A 16322-nucleotide genomic window follows, 5' to 3' on the forward strand; every position below is an offset into this window, starting at 1 on the left:
CTTGCCCCACTCTCTGTGGGGCCGATGGGCCCGCACGCGGGCGGCGGGGGCCAATCACCGCTCCCCTTACCGAGGCCGCCGCGCCAGGCCAGCCAATAGGTGGGGGCGTTACTGAGGGCTGGCGCGCGGGTCGGGAGATGGCAGCGGCGTTCCGGTGGGGCCCGGCGGCCGCCCGCCACATGAAGCCGGGTGGCTCGTGCTCCTCCGTTAGGCGGCCGTAAAGCGCCGTTACGGGACGTTACTCCTGGCGCCGGCCGAGCGTTCAGCTACGGCTCCGCCCCGCCGGGTAGCCGGCGCCGGTCCTGTGGAGGGGCGGGGGTGACGCCTCCCCTCCCCGCTCCCGGCGCGGAGCCCGGCGCCGTGTCACAGCGGCAGGAAATGGCGAATGAACGGGTGACCAGCTGCAGGCAATAAAGGACCCACGATACCCCCCTACTCCCCATTTCAGCCCCCAGTAGTACGAGGTGGGGCAGCTCCGCAGGGAGGGGTTGCGTTTGCCCTCCTCTCCCCTCCCCAGCTCCGGCCGCCCTTCACGGCACTCGCGCAGCCCCGGTTCGCGCCGCTCCCTGAGGCGGCGGGCTCTGAAAGTTAAAGGTCCGCCTTGGGAGAGGCTTCGGCCGACAGGAGGCCTTCCCCGGGCGGCGGTGGGTCGGGAACGCCGAGCGGTTCCCCGGCGCGGAGAACCAGTCAGGCCACCGGGCCCCTCCGCCTCTGCCGGGAGCATCAGCGGCTGACAGGGGCCGGAAGGGGCGGCGCGGCGGCGTTGGGGCCCAGCGGCAGCTGGCCGTTGCGGCGGCGCCGGGCGGGGAGAGCCCCGCTGCGGAGCGGAGATGGCGGACGAGGCGCTCTTCCTGCTGCTGCACAACGAGATGGTGGCGGGGCTGTACCGCGCCGCCGAGCAGGGCGAAGGGGTGAGTGAGTGAGTGGGGCCGGGGCCGCCCTTGGGGGGGCCGCCGGACAGCGGCGGGGGTAAAGCGGCAGCGGCGCCTTGTGTCTTGCAGGAGAACGGGCGGTGCACCACCAAGCTGGAGAGCATGGGCTTCCGCGTCGGGCAGGGGCTGATTGAGAGGTGAGTCCGCTCCCGGCGCCGGCGGGCCTTGCTCTTCTCGGGGGCCTTCCCCCGCCTCTGCCCGGACAGGGCCCACCCCCCCTCCCTCTTTCCCGGCCGGCCGGGGGCGGCGGCGTTGGCCCGCTGGGTGGGAAGGCGCTCGGTGATCTGGGCGGACAGAGGGTTACGCTGGGGATGTGTCCCTCTTGTTAAACGTTCTGACATCCTCCCTTTTGGCACTTCATTCTTGTGAAGACCCGTGTTTGAGTGCCACAGGGCAGTTTTGGAGTGTGCATTTTCCCAGTGCTTTCCGTCATGCAAACTCAGGGTATATGGGTACTTTCAGCACTTACAATCCTTTTCAATTGCACCTTTTGTAGACCTATTTTTACATGTTTCCCACTTCTGGTACGTTTCATGATTTTCTTCTCTTTATTTCTTCCTTAAGCATAATTTTACGATTGGTTACTCTATTTCGTTTTTCTAAAGCGCTCTCGGTCCTTGGAACTTGGCAACCGAATTCATTTCCTCCTTGTTTTCCCAGGCCCTTTGGGAGTGCAGGATGACTTGCTGCACATCCAGCTTCAGCGCCCTCCTTCTGAGGTTGTCTGGAGGCTCTTGAGCTTCTGAAGTCATGCTTTCATTGAACAAAGTGATGCTTTAGTGCCAGATAAAGACCCTTCAGGAGGATAAAGGGCAAGAATTCTGAAATAAGGAAGAGAGAGGGGTCCCTTTTTGGGAAACAGGAACGAGTTTTACATTTGTTCCTATGTGTTAGTGCTTTTTTTGTGTATTTGAAGGACTGTTTCCAAGCAGTAGTATAGGTGTGAGCTTTTTGTTTATCTTCTCCTTAGACATTTAGTTGAAGATATAAAACTGATGGAGTGCTTTGCGTCTTTCTGTACCTCAACTGTCTTTAATAACCTTATAGTTAAAATCATTTATTCTGTTGTCACATTGGAGGAATTAAGATAACACTGTGTTGCTCTTAATTTAAAATATTTGATGAACGCAGAGTGATGGTAGAATGATACTGTACAATGGTTGGAAAACCAATTTCTCTAACAGCCTCAAAAATGATATTGCATAGTACCATTTCTCTGTATTTTCTTTTTCTTTTTAATCAGTCAAGTTTTGTGTACCTTCATTATTGATATATTTCTCATTTATCTCTTAGGTTTACAAAAGATACTGCCAGGTTCAAGGATGAATTAGATATTATGAAGTTCATTTGCAAAGATTTTTGGACAACTGTATTCAAAAAACAAATAGATAACCTAAGGACTAATCATCAGGTACTAATGCTGTAGAATAAGATTTAACTTACAAAATCAGTAACGGTTGTGAGTTACAAGTCCATTTTTTGTTTTTCTTGGTCTAGAATTAATTACAGCGTAAGAAACCCAAAATGTTCTTTATTTGTTTCCTTTAAAAAGCACAATTTTAAGGTTCACGTTAGCAGGTAGCTCCAGAATACTATTGAATAATTGTTTGTGATGTCTTTATTGCCACTCTGTTTGAAAAGACTAAATGCTTTGAATTTCATATGGCTGTTGCAGAGTTAGAAACTGACAGCACAGTAATGGTTACAGTTGATTATGCTTAAACAGAAACTTTTTTATGTATCTAAATATGTTTTAGTAGAAAACCAGTGTGAGAAAGTGATATTGTTACCTTAACGTCTATTTAAATAGAACAGCTGCCTTGAAGTAATTTTTTTTATTTTGAAGATTTTTTTACGGTTTTCAGCAGTTGAGGCCCTTAGTTATACTCTACTGAACATACTTGCATAAGAAGCAGATGAAAAACTTCCCAAATTTGCATGTTGGTGACATTGTGTTGTATACATGTCCTTTCCAGTATCCACAGCCATAGTTCTTAAAGCAAGATCAAAATAATTTAAGGAGACATTTTACTAAAGTAAAAAATCTTTTTCATTTCGAATGACTTGGTTTTCTTATGGCCATTTTCCTGTCGTATCAGAATAGGAACAAGAGAATTTGTACAAGGATGGTGCCAAATAAAATAGGTTTTATTTTTCAGTGAACTGTTTACCAAGTAATAACTTTAACGGATAACAATTACCTTAGAAATCTCGTTTTGAATTCAAAGAAAGCTGCAGTATTGAGCTTAGGTCTCAACTGTATATGCAGCCTTAATTTAATTTCAAGGGCTATGAAGTTCCACAGTAGCATGGTCATTAGCAAAGAAATTAAAATGACAGGTGTAGATTAAGCTATACTGTGTTCACGCTTAATTTATTAAAATGCATATTGTGTCACAAAATTGTAATGTAGAAAACACTAGACTTTGATCATCTGCTGGGTATTGTTGCCTGTATCACTATTAAAGAAGATAATTCTCACTGAATTTGAGAATAAGAATAGTGAGTTGCATACCAAATGAAGATTAAGATTTGAATGTAAAAAATCAGCATGCATTTGATATATTAACAAAGACTTTCTAAAATGAAAATATTATTTCTGAGCACTGGAAGGACTCCTCCAAGAATAATGTAAATAAACGGTTTTTCAGAGTTAACCGATCATATTATTTTCTAGGGGTTTTGTTGTAAACTCCCAGTTAAGTGTCTTTTGTTTTGGTATTTCATGTAAGTAAATAGTACAGTTTAAACGTAAATCACACATGCCTTAATCTAAAATTTAATTTTTCAACCCGAGAACATTTATATTGTATCTACAAATCAAATCCCTTCACATGAGATGTTGATTACATGATACTGCGTATTCAACTAAAACCCCATTTTTTTATACAGGGTATTTATGTCCTTCAAGACAATAAATTTCGTCTCTTGACACAAATGTCTGCAGGAAAGCAGTATTTAGAACATGCACCAAAGGTACCCTTCATTTTTATCCTTGGGATCTACCAGTTTGATTCAAATCATCTTGATCTATTAATAACAACTTTAAATTTTGTAATTGAATGGATACAAACTCTTCAAAAGGGCAGCTAAAGTTTAGCACCTTGTTTCGGAACAATGCATTGATTTATGGTTCAAGAAATGGTCATAGTTGTTGTGAAACTTGCTGTTGTTGTGTTTGAGTTACTTGATGGTAGGAGCTGGTCTGCCACTGTCACACAAATTCTTTCTTTCTCTTTGTAAAGCATATGCTTTCAGAAGCTTTTTTAAAATTTCCAAAACACATTTTGGAAGTTGCTGTTTGTTACCTAGAATGACCTTTTGAGATTATATGAATGTTCAGAAAGATCTTCCACCAATTAAGAATAGTTTTGAGTGTAGATACTGAGTTAGGGTAATAGTTTACGTCAGTAAAATCAGTGGCTCTGCAGAAGCTCTTATAAAGCACTTTGGTTCAGGTGGATGTAAGAAATGGGGCACTCAGTTCTGTTTTATGGTTTCTCAATTCTTGATTTTCTTAGTCATCGTAGTTGCAGGCTACTGTTCTTGGGATGGGTTTTTTGATGTTTGGTGAGATGTTTCTTCTGTTTTGCAACATGTATTCTAAGGATCTGTGGGCCCTTGTATACTAAGATGCGGTCTGTGCAAGAATGCTATCTTGGACCGCTTCTCCTTCATTGACTTCAGTACCAGCTGCTAATTTCAGCCAAGTCTTGGAAATAATTGGTTTAAAGATATTAAGTTCCTACAGGTTTAATGGAAATAGAAATGAGTGACTCAAGATAGTGCCTCTAACAAGAGAAATCTGTATTGTGAGCTCTGTTGTCTCTCAAGCACTGTAACAAACCTCCATAGTTTTATATTGTGCAAGTGTTAAGTCTTGTTCGTGACTAATTAGTTTCAATCTTTAGTAACAATCTTCACCCTTGACACTTACCTAAAGTGCAGCTTTATATTTAGTATTTAGCATTTACCTGTGGACTAATCAGAGGAGGCCTATCGAATTTGGGAATAAAGAGTATTGTAACAGCTGAAGTTTCATCAATGCCAGCATGTAAGTAGTTCTCAGAGTTATTCAATTATTAGCTCACTTGATAACTTTCCTTACTGACTTCATCACTGCATAAGCATTTATCAAGGTGGGATTGGTTTGGACCTGCTGGGCCATAGGAGTCAGTATGAACTTCAGGATGTGGCTTGTCACTAAATGCTTTAGTGTTTAGAAAATACTGACAGAGGGTGAACCTTTGTGACATTGAGTGGAAAGCAAAACTAGGAAGTTGTATTTACATTTGGAAGCATCAGATGCATAAGGATGTACGTTCAGAAGGTTATTTGAACAAGTGAAGGTAAAAAACCAGCTAGATACAGGCTCTTTCTCTATAGAAGTCATAAAGAAAGTCCATTGTAACTACCCAACCTGCTCATGTGGATTTAAAAGTTTCCACAGACTTTGCACAAATTTTTAAATTTAGCTGACAAGATTGTTGTGATGTGGGACATGGCTCAACTTAAAGAAAAAAAGAAAAGAAAGAAAAAGCTGTTCAGCTGGAGTTAAATTTAAATGCTAAATTTAAATAATGGCTAGATTGTTCACAATTAAACTGTAAGATTGAAATGTTCCTTATTATTTCTTTTTACAAAACAATTACAAGAAAATAATTACTTGGAAAAATAACTCTAATGGTCATACTTTGATCTGGCTTTGCTTTCTTTTTGCAGGTAAATTTCAGGTGATGATACAGAAGATGTAGAGCACATTCAAATCTGGGTATCTACCTTAAAAATCCTTTGTCCGTGGATTCAGTATCTTGGTTCAGCTTTGTATGTAGCTTGTAAATTATAGCAGTGTGCAGCACAATTCCAAAACACATAATAAACGTTCATGAAAATAACACTATCCTTGCATCTTGGTATGTAATTTATTCTATACCAAGGTATTAATGTCCACATGTCTATGCAAAAGTTTTCAGGAAAATACTTAAATTGCCAAACCAGCACATATTGAAGACCAGAGGCATGTTTTGAGAGCAGAGGAAAAGCCTGTCCAAGACTAAATTGGAATAAGAAACTAACGTGTTTTGTGTCACCTTAACTGCTACCTTTCCCTATTCACTCTGAACGGTGAGGCAGCAATTACTTTTTTATTTTTCTGAGGAAGCCATCGATTGGCATGTGAACCAACAGCCTTCATTAATGGTGTTCAGCGGAGGCTTAGTTCCTTTGTAGGAATGATACGGAGCAGTAAAGAAGAGAGCTTACTTCTACATAGTTACACAAGTTTCTCCTACCTCCCTAAAATTAACCGCTGGTTTTTTGTGTCACAGTAATTTTACAGCTAGGGTCATCTGAATTGGCCAAAGAAGGAAATTTGTTTTAGCTTGTGCATAAACTCAATATTAACATAATTGTTTTTAATTGTTAGCTACAACTCGCTTCTGTAATGAGTGTGTGTAGGAAGATGATTAGGCCTGCAAGAAGCTATAAAGACATCACCAAGACTCTTGAGGACATTGGGGTTTGCTAGATACTGCTTGTTACAAGATTTGCAAAGCAATACATATCTTGCTGTAGGTAAGCATGAAAACATCTTGTTAAAACTTTTGATGAATTTTACTGTAAGACTTCTGTCGGCAGGTTCGGGCCTTATACTTTCAAATGAATCATAATAGAAACTTAATGGTGTTTATTCAGAAGTGTGGGAATGCCTTGTGATAGTGATTCAGTTTCTACTTTGAGACCAGTAAATAACAGGCTAACCAAAAAAGCTAACATGTTAAAATAGCACCTTTGATTGATTGTTATAACTACCTCCTGTGTTGGGAGAAGTGTATGTTCTCCAGTTGCATGGTGGGCAAGAACAGTGGAAGCTGTTCTTCCTTAAGCGCTAGGGAAGGTCTGAAGTTTGTAATGGATCAAGCCTTTTCTAGATAGCTGTTACAGGCTGGCAAGCTATAGATTATGAATGCGATAACCAGGAGGTTATTGTACTTGAGCTTAAGATGTGACCAAATTCTGATCTTTCCAGGCACTGTGAATGCTAGTTCAGATTAGTGGTGGCTGAATAACTTGACAGTTCTAGGAAACATCTACAGCAGAACTCGAACTAGCAGGATGCTGATGTGCTGTTTATAGAACTAGCACAGATGAAAGTAACTACAGCAGTATGGTACTTGGCGGGGGGATCAGCTGTTCGACTGATTGAAAACGCTGGGTTCCTATACTGGCAGTTTATAGTAAGGTTGTGGTGGTTGTTCACCTTTATAGCTCAGATTTGGTTGAAGTTGTAGGGCTTGAGAATTAGCAAACTAGTATTCTTGCATTTCATGGGTTCTTCAGTTGCCAACTCGGGCTGCTTTTGACATGCTGAAAGTGTTACTAAAGAGATTAGAAATAACTTGCACTGTGTGTCTTAATAGATGGACATTTCAATGTCATAACATTTTGGCTATCTGTAGTGTGTTAGCCATTTACTATCAACATGCACAGAATCATTGTTACTTGCATCTCCAGAATTAAAACTCTAGTAGTAACTGTAATTCACTTTGATTTTTACTGGACAGTTAAGACTACCATTCCAGACGCAAAATTGCCAATCATTTAAAGATATATTAAAGGTTTATCAATAACTGGTTGTGGTTAATGATTATTTTTAAAAGCGAGGGGAAGAACTTAAATTCTACAATGTAATTCTACAATGTACAGAAAGCAGATGTCATTTAATACTCTGTACCAATGTGCTGCTGCCAGCAGTATTCATAGTTCCTTTAACATGGATTTTTAATTGTTGAAGGTAATTAAAACCAGAGGGAGTCGTGTATGTACCAAGCAGATGCTGATACTCTTGGTGACGCACTCCATCTATAAATCTATAAATAGGTGAGCTAATGTATTTGTCAAGATACCATACAGAAAACAAATTTGTTTATTCTTTTTAATAAATGCTTCTATTAAAAGCATTGAATACAGATGTGTAGTTTTTGCTAGTTTCTGCAACTGTTTACTAAAAAATAGTATTACTACTCAGGAAGTATTTACGTTTATGTTTTACTAAAATTATTTTTAACAGTAAATTACTGTTACCGGCTGTAGTTGAACTGCTTAGCAGAGCTTACACTCAGGAACCAAAGCTTGAAAAAACCACATTCAGTCCTAGTTGTATAGGTTTTATAGTAAGGCTGCTGTTAAATAGCATGAAGAATGAGAAAAGCCATAATGTTTAAGAACGCTCTTTAAAATGCTTTTATTAAAAAAGCCCTCAATAGGGGGGTATTAGATAAAGAACTATCATTTGTAATGTAACCTCAGACTTCACCTAATAGCAGTGTCCACAGGATTACTCAGATGGTAGAAATTTCTAACCAAGAATGTAGTTTACAGAGACAGTGGCTTGACAGATGATGCCAGACACTTCATTGACCATTTCACAATGAAGGTGATGATATTGGAGACGTTGACAATCTCATGCTAAAGCTCAGCTTACGTTATTCATAGCTGTCCCAAATGTGTTATCATGAGGGTATTCTGAGGGGGCTGTGTAGTACTTCAGGTCTGAACAGTGCAGTGTCTTGCTGTTAACTCTCACAATGCTGTTTGTACTATGGCAATGCAAAATATTTGATACTCTTGTAACAGTCTAGGAAGGTTCATCAGCCAAGTCGCGTTGATCAAAGTACCTAGCGGAGAGAAGTGGAATATGGTAAGAAACCTCTAATGCAACATACTCCTTTGCTCTGAGTTGTTAGACCCCTTGCTTTCTGGCTCTTACTTTAGTGTTTCTATCCATCAGAATTACAGCTTTGCAATTCAGGGGGCTTATCTGAGGAAACCAATAAGCTTACTTTACTCTTAGGTTTACCTTAAGTCCTTTTAGCTAAGTATATTTGCTACATAGGCCCAGGGTGCTTTAATTGACTTCCGCGTTAAAAGAAATTAAGTTAGGACAAGAGTAATCACGCATTTATTCTGGACATACTTTACTGTTTTAGGTATTTAAGTTGCATTACCTGCTAACTAAGCAGATTATCAAGTTCAGAGCTGATATTTGTTCCTCATTCTTGTTCTCCTGAAAGAGAAAGAAATATTATAACAGTTCTTTTGTTACCTGTGTCAAATAGAAAACATGCCGTATTACGTGCTTGTACTCTTCCCTTCATTCTTGAGCAAACCTAGGACATGAAAAATGTACAAAATGTACCCAGACATCCAAGAACTGAAAAATCTTCCTCCTCATAATTTGCTTAGTTCAGCAAGTCCTTTGCGCAATGTTATATTTAATGTTACCTCTAGTACTCTGACTTCTGAGCATCGTCTTGCCAGCTGTCGAATAAGGGAGTGAGCTTCAGGTAGCAAAGGTTTTTCAAGGCATGCCAACAGTGCATAAAGCCATCTGCCCTGCGTGGATTCAAATAACAAACTTTTCATTATGAGCATTTCTTTAAGTTTCATGCAGTTCTTGTTATATGGAGCAGGCCTGAAGCGTAGGTCTCAAAGCACAATTGCATTTAAGTGCTACTGCCAGAATTGAAAAGTTAGAAAGCCAAATTGGACACTACACAATAGAATTTTACACCTCTAGATAAGTTTCTTGTGAGCAATGCTCCTGGATTTCCTCATATTTTTTTTGACTACTGGCCAAGATAGAAGTTAATGCAGCTTACACTATTAAAGTCTGAGGGAATGATTATTTTAATAATAATCCTTTAATAATAATAATAGTCTAAAGATTATTACTTGGCTATTAATTTTTAACTTCACGAAATGTGGAAAAACATTCCTGAAGAGTAAATGTATCAAGTCAGATCTTTGTGGAATAAATATTGTTAGATCAACTTTAAGACTTGCTCCACTGTGAAAGCATGTCCTTTGCACTTTACTTCACTAAATTCTACTGCATTCTTACAGGCATAACTTCTGCTACCAGTCTAACTTCTTAATTTAATTCCAGTGTCTAGTGGCTTTTGTTATGGGAATAAACTAAAAGTCAGTGTGCATATTCTTTGCAGCATATTGGTTAAAAAGAAAACAGTCATACAGAAAAGAACAGAACATGAAAGGCCTTTAGGTGACTAAAAAATAGTGAAACTGTGTTTAGTATTACAGAAGTAATTTTTCATTACTCTTCTGCTTTGTGGTACTGAATGAGATGAGATGTGTCCATCACGGTCTTTTGTAGATACGATGCCATTACGTAGCTAGTCAATCTAGTTGTGGCCAAACTCCATGCTAATGTACCCTGTCAATCAGAATTTCTTATTAGGTTGGATTTGTCACCATGCTAAGACAGCTAAGCTTTCTGGTCTGTGCTGCTCATGGAAAGATTAAACGTATCTTTGACAGAACACTATCACGTATCTCCAAACCAAAAGGGAGGTGTCAGTTAATACAGTGTGCAGCACCCTGACAGCTGTAACTGGTCAGAACCAAAGCTGCAGTCAGACCCTCTTCTCTCCCCAGTGCCAATACTTGTCTAACCTCATAGTTTAGGTTAGTGTGGGGAGCAATAAAAAGAGGAGGGTGTTTTGGCAGTACTTGATAGACTGCATCTGTTATGTTTTGTAATTAGCCTTTCAAAAAGTTCTGTGAATACTTATTTTAGTATCTAATCAAGAAAGTTTTCAAAGTAACTGAATATGATACGCGCATCTAGAGAACTCCTTAGAAACTAAAAAATAATTTCATAGAAAACTATGAACAATTTATCCCTTGTTTAATGCGTTCATGTGCAAGTAGTTAGAATAAAATAAAAATTACCAGTTCTGGAGTAAATTTTTTCTCTCCAAACCAGCTTATCAGGTATTCCAAGACGCTGGTTACTGTTGCCTTCAGAAGAGGAACAGAAAGAGACAATACAATACCTGCAATGTTTTGTTTTGCTGCCCTTCTACCTGAAGGATTATATTACATAAGAAGCAATGTGGCTTTTAAAAAATGTACACATTGTGTATTTCTACTCCACTGTGATACTATATGGTATTCAAGTTGAAGTTACATATAAGGGTAAAGTAAGCGTTAAAGCATGAGTTCCCAGAAAGAATTTTATAGAAAATGAAGTAATTTTCTGTGTTAACAAAGTTATGGATAAGTAGCTACAGATTAGGAAAGAGGTATGACGTTGGTTGTGTGACTGGTTGTTTCTATATAAAGGTGACTAGTGGGAAACACAGTAGTAAAGGAGAGGTAAGCGTGATTCTTCTAGCGTTGCAGTGTACCTAAGAACTCACAATCGGGTTGAAGGACTAATGCTAAATGAGAAATCTTAAGACACTGTTTAAGCACCTACTGGGGCACTCAGCAAAAATTTAAACATTAGATGTTCTACAGAGAAATTGCAAGGACAAAATACTCTAAAACTAGTCATGACTAATGTTCACTAGTGAAGTTGTTTGTAGCTGAAGGTTGAGATAACGATTACGTGTTTTCCTTGGAAGTGCACAATGAATAGCAGTTGTAATAAACAGCTGCCTACTCTAGCAGAGAAGAATAGATGTCTTCTGCAATAGGTAGAATATGAGAAATAGAAATGATTTATGCAATGTCACTGTGCGATTCTAAGAAGTAGGCTTACCTGATTCATTCTGCTTACAATACTTAGCAAAGGGGGAAAGCCGACCTGAAAATAATCAAGTTGGAAATTGCAGACATTATCATAAACATTTTTGTTCTAATTTAGAACATACTAACATTTTGATGTGATGCTCAGACATCTGTAGTGATCTGAAAGTCTTTCCTGAGCTTTGAAATCTATTAAAAAAAAAAAATAATCTTCAAGCAAGTTCAAGATAAGGTCTGGTCAAATTTTCTATCAAAGAACCTTACTTTTACTGTTATTTGTTAAAAGTTTTGCAGTGAGGGGGATGTTTGCAGGATAGCATGTATGTGGAGAGGAGAGGAACCCCATATCACCATGAAACAAAACACTAGAACAGACTATGCAGAAAACTTTCCATTCAGTCCAGCAAGCAACAAAGTGCTTTAGCTGATAACGGATGAAGGATGTTGTCAACTTCTTGACTGAAGGGATAGGCTCGTTCTCTGCTTCACTCAGTTTCCACTTAAAAGGGAAGAAAAATGGGATTTTCTGGGCTCATCAGAGAGCCTACTTCCTATTTAGCACAAAGTGGTAATAAACAGTAGGAGTGTTTCTGGCAGTTATTCTTGAAAATAGCAGCTGACAATTAGATAGAAGCCCTATACTCACCTTTATGTAATCAATTCCTAGATTTTCATCATCAGATAGTGCATCTATTTCTGAGTATACTCTTTCACCCAGGCAGAACTTCTTCCAGCCTTCTTCATCCTCTGATTTTGGCTGAATTAAGTAAAAATAAATGAAAACTGAAATATTGCTACCTTGAAGACACTGAAGAAAAGACTTGATAATATTCACAAGTTGTTGCATTAAACTGTAAAGCAAGATTAACCACACATTTAATGACTAGAAAAAAGCCCACAGCACTGTTATGAATTCTACTCACCATAGTAACATTGCTGTCCAAATGTTGTGACCGCCAGTGATTTCTGTGCTTGTTCAGGCTCTGAGTAATTAAAACAAAGACAAATCACAGTTTAACTTTGCAAATATTTTATCCTAGGCATAACTGCTCTTCATTCTTTAAATGTATAAAAAGTATATTTTATGATGTTCCATAAATCAGTAGAGGCATAACTAGCTAAATATTTCCCATGCATCTTAATATTAAATGTAACCAAGTTGCTCGTGTTGGGTTTTTGGAAGTAATGTTAAAGCTGAAGGAATTTTAAAGCCTACTACATAAAGTTAAGTTGAGGTAGTAAGCTTTCATAGTCTTCTAAACTTTTATCGGTATAACAAGCTTAAGAAAAGAAAATATTTAGTCCAAAAGCACACATAAAGCCAATATCGTGTTTCCAACAGTGATCTGTGTCTGTATCAAGTGTCTACAGAACTGTTAGAAAGAAGGCAAGCATGCTTTCCTAGTGTATTTCTTCTACCTGACGGAGATGCTATATAAGACAAATTGGCCTGCTTGACAGTTTCCTGTAGAGAGGTGTAAACTTTTTGTTAACAGAAGAAATTTTTCCCCCAATCCAATTGTAACTGTAGCAGTAAAAATGACCACTAAAAATACTGTAAGTTACAGTAGCTGATGCATAGTGTTTGGACAAGTGACTTCTCGTGCTCTTTTTTCTCTTAAATTACTTCACAGTATTAATTCTGGCACAGTGAGAGGACAATTGACTTGTGTATAAAAGACACAAGTGAATATGCTTTAGCGCTACTAAAACTTAGATTATGCCTAATATATAGCATGCAATGTGATACGTTGTAGAAATAGGGGCTAGCTCAGTTAATGTTTACAAAGTAGATGCAGCAGTACAGATCTCCACCTTCACTGATTTACCTCCCTGAAAAAACAGGGTAAATGAGCTCATGCAAAGTTCAGTCCTACAACAGCTTCAGTGCTGTTGGTTATACTTCAGTTACTTGAGGTACTCCTATAATGCAGTATCAATGCATTGTAAACCTGCCTTCTGCGGTACTGGAGTCATGAATGATCCCTATCTACATCTTCATTATGTTTTTGCATTTCACCCCGTTTGAACTGTGGATAGAGAGAGAGGGACTGCTCAAATCTCCATTTTTGTTCTGTTATTATTATAGAGCAAGGAGCAAATGCAGCGGGAAAGATTTAAGTCTGCTGACACTACAACTTTACAAATACATTTTAACAAATCAATATTTCTCCTCATAATGGGTGTCACCACTGTCAACAGTATCCTAAATGGACACCATGCTCTACATACATGAATCTCCTGGTGGGTTGGAATCCACTCGTTTTTCAGTTAATGTTGAGTTCTAGTACTAGGTTGTAATATAACAGCATAACATCATAGGCATTTTTGTCCTCCCTCAGCTACTCAGCTACGTTTAATCTAAATACTGACAGATATTTTTGCTGAATTTGAGGGAGAATTTTTTTTAAAACATTACTCTCTCAAGAGTTTTATCAGAGGTTTGAAAGCCACATAGTATATACTCAATTCTTTTTCAAGAACGTAAAACATTTGCCTACAAACATCTGTTCTACCATAAAGTCGTAAGATTTCTGTAGTAGACATAAGGTTGTTCCCTGTAAAGCACAGATGTGTTCTACCTAGACAGCGCAAGCCCCCTCACACAGACCATTTTGTACCTGACGAACAGCTGAGAAATTGGCCACTTGCTGCTGCTGCCACTTGAGTGTTGGAGAGTATCCTTCAGGAGCAGGCTGACATCCAGAAATCTAAGAAAACACTGGCAATAATTACAATGTAAAGAAAGCTTTATAAGAAGAATCCTTAAGAACAAGAGAATCAGTAAATGTTTACTATCAGGTAAACAATATCCTTTAAATCTTCATTTAAGAAAGGTAATTTCATCACCCCGTCCATGACTGATTTAACAGTTGGTTTAGATGAAATTTCTTCTGTTTGACTCTTCTCATGTGCAAATAAGGAAAACTAAGTATTCAAAATACATTGGCAAAGAATTAAAGAATTATTTAAGGTGGTTTTTTTTTTTTTTAGCAATTGCTCTGTCTCAGTTTCCCTGTTTATAAAAAGCAGGATGCTGTTTCCTTATCTTGGACAACTACTATGGATTTTAGGTGTTCTACTTGCCAAGATAACAAGTTGAGGAATGCAGAAAACCACAAAAACACCTTTTAGAAAATTAACTCTGATAGTTAAGTAGACATTGCCTCTTTAAAGAATAGCATGAAATAGTTATTTAAATAAAAAGTATCTTTCTACAAATGTTTAAGAATGACACTACAAAGAGGTGAGACAAATGAAGAAGAATGGTCACGCAGAAGTTACGTGGTCATATGTCAGTACTAGAAACTTTTCTTGAGCAATCTAGTAGTGAAATTCCAGATTACAGTTTTCATGAGAGAAAGGCTAATTTGGTCTCTTGAACTATTTGAAAGTAGATTAAAAACCAAGCTGTCAGGGCCAGGTGACAACAGAAAAATCTGCTTGGGCAGTAAAGAAAAGCTCCGATAAAATATTCCACCAAAAAGGAAAGAAGTGGTGCTAGAATTTCATCTAACTTTACTAAAGCTTAGCTGCATTTACTACCCTTACCCTAGATATTTAAACCTAAATATAGGTATGGATATATCTTTATTCTAAAGTTTATGCAGGTTTTATGGTTTAGTATTTGTAAAATTTAATGCAACATTTGATTTCCTTAGTAAAATAGTCTGCTGTATATCAAATAATATGGATATTATCAATTTAAATCAGTTAAAAAGACTGCTGTTAGCCATCAGTTGAATGGGTTTCTTCAAACCCAGACATTTAATTCTGTAGATGCTTTTAAAATCAAGCAGTGCTATTTAGTTATGCCAACTGCTCGCCCAAATTAGTACAAAAATTATGATATTAACATCTTTCCCCTTAGTTTTTTTTCCTCTCAGAACAAAACATGTACAAGCTCGCAAACTTACTGAAATGTTTACTGTCTGCTTCTTTCTCAATTTTTTGGGGTCTATTTGCGCCACGACCACATCTGGGCACCGAGCTGCTTCGATCCTACAAAACAAAATCAAGTGGCTACTTTTTTTTTTTCTCCGTTTTCGGTAGCAGGTGGTTATATGCCAGACGCCTCCGAAATACCGCACCCGCAGAAATCGTCAGGTGTGTAAAACACGGGCTATACTGGCATTTCTTACAGAAGGTTTGACTTGAGAGTTAAAAGATCGCGCATTCACGGTTTCTGCACGGCGGTTCTGGCCTCCCGGAGGCTTGTTTATATCCGAACCCGCCTGAGGTGCGGCGGCGCTTCCCGCGGCCAGGCCTCGGGAGGGCCCGGGGCCGGACCTCCACCTTTCCGCGGGAGCTGCCGACGGCTGTGCAGCAGCGAGCCGGCCCAGCCGCACGCAGCCCGGGAAAAGCGGCAGAAAGCCGAGGGGTTCAGCCCCGATACCGGCCGGCATCCCACCGCACCGGGAGCAACGCGCTAGCGCGGCGCAGCCGCCCCCAAGCATCCCAGCGCCGAGCTCGGCCCGGCCCCACTCCTCTGGCGGGGAGATGAGGGCGGCGGGAGCTCGGCCCCCTCCGCCCCGCCACTCACTGTACGCGCTTCAGATACTCCTGGGGCGTCCTGGGAGGCACCGTGGGGTCGAAGTCCTCGGCCAAGTCACAGTCATCCACCGGCAGCAGCCGCGGCATCAGCTCCTCCACGCCCGACTCCATGGCCACGCCGCCGCCGCCGCCCCCCTCCCACCCCGGGGCGGCGGAGGCCGCCTGACGGGACCGGGCCGGGCCGCAGGCGCGCGGGGAGGCGGCGTGAGGCGCCGGCTGCTCTCGCGAGAGCGGCGGGGCCGGGCGGGCCCTCAGGGCGGCGGCGGCGGCGGGGGGGCGTTA

General features: G+C 40.4%; 2 protein-coding genes across 3 annotated transcripts; one reads left to right on the plus strand and one right to left on the minus strand.

Annotated features, from left to right (window-relative positions):
- The first annotated feature begins 80 nt into the window (after positions 1 to 80).
- On the plus strand, positions 81 to 5827 carry TRAPPC6B (trafficking protein particle complex subunit 6B). The gene is made up of 6 exons (XM_063332840.1): positions 81 to 911; positions 1002 to 1069; positions 2226 to 2343; positions 3825 to 3908; positions 4893 to 4986; positions 5655 to 5827. The coding sequence occupies exons 1-6, from the start codon at positions 831 to 833 to the stop codon at positions 5684 to 5686; spliced, it is 477 nt and encodes a 158-aa protein (XP_063188910.1). The 5' UTR covers positions 81 to 830; the 3' UTR covers positions 5687 to 5827.
- Positions 5828 to 5965: 138 nt separating this feature from the next.
- On the minus strand, positions 5966 to 16300 carry GEMIN2 (gem nuclear organelle associated protein 2). 2 transcript variants are annotated; one of them, XR_010070778.1, is made up of 11 exons: positions 16030 to 16300; positions 15404 to 15488; positions 14108 to 14197; positions 12410 to 12469; positions 12133 to 12243; positions 11500 to 11544; positions 10686 to 10754; positions 10052 to 10167; positions 9216 to 9326; positions 8939 to 8997; positions 5966 to 8608 (listed from the first exon to the last, which is right to left on the minus strand). XR_010070778.1 is itself a non-coding variant. In XM_063332839.1 (10 exons), exons 1-10 carry the CDS (start codon positions 16149 to 16151, stop codon positions 8569 to 8571), a joined length of 792 nt encoding a protein of 263 aa, XP_063188909.1. In that variant the 5' UTR covers positions 16152 to 16274; the 3' UTR covers positions 5966 to 8568. The 2 variants fall into 2 exon arrangements, 1 of the variants encoding a protein (XP_063188909.1); XM_063332839.1 differs by lacking the exon at positions 10052 to 10167 and having other exon boundaries at positions 16030 to 16274.
- Between the last annotated feature and the right edge of the window lie 22 nt (positions 16301 to 16322).

Source organism: Chroicocephalus ridibundus, chromosome 4, assembly GCF_963924245.1.
Source record: "Chroicocephalus ridibundus chromosome 4, bChrRid1.1, whole genome shotgun sequence".
In the NCBI taxonomy this organism is placed as follows: domain Eukaryota; kingdom Metazoa; phylum Chordata; class Aves; order Charadriiformes; family Laridae; genus Chroicocephalus; species Chroicocephalus ridibundus.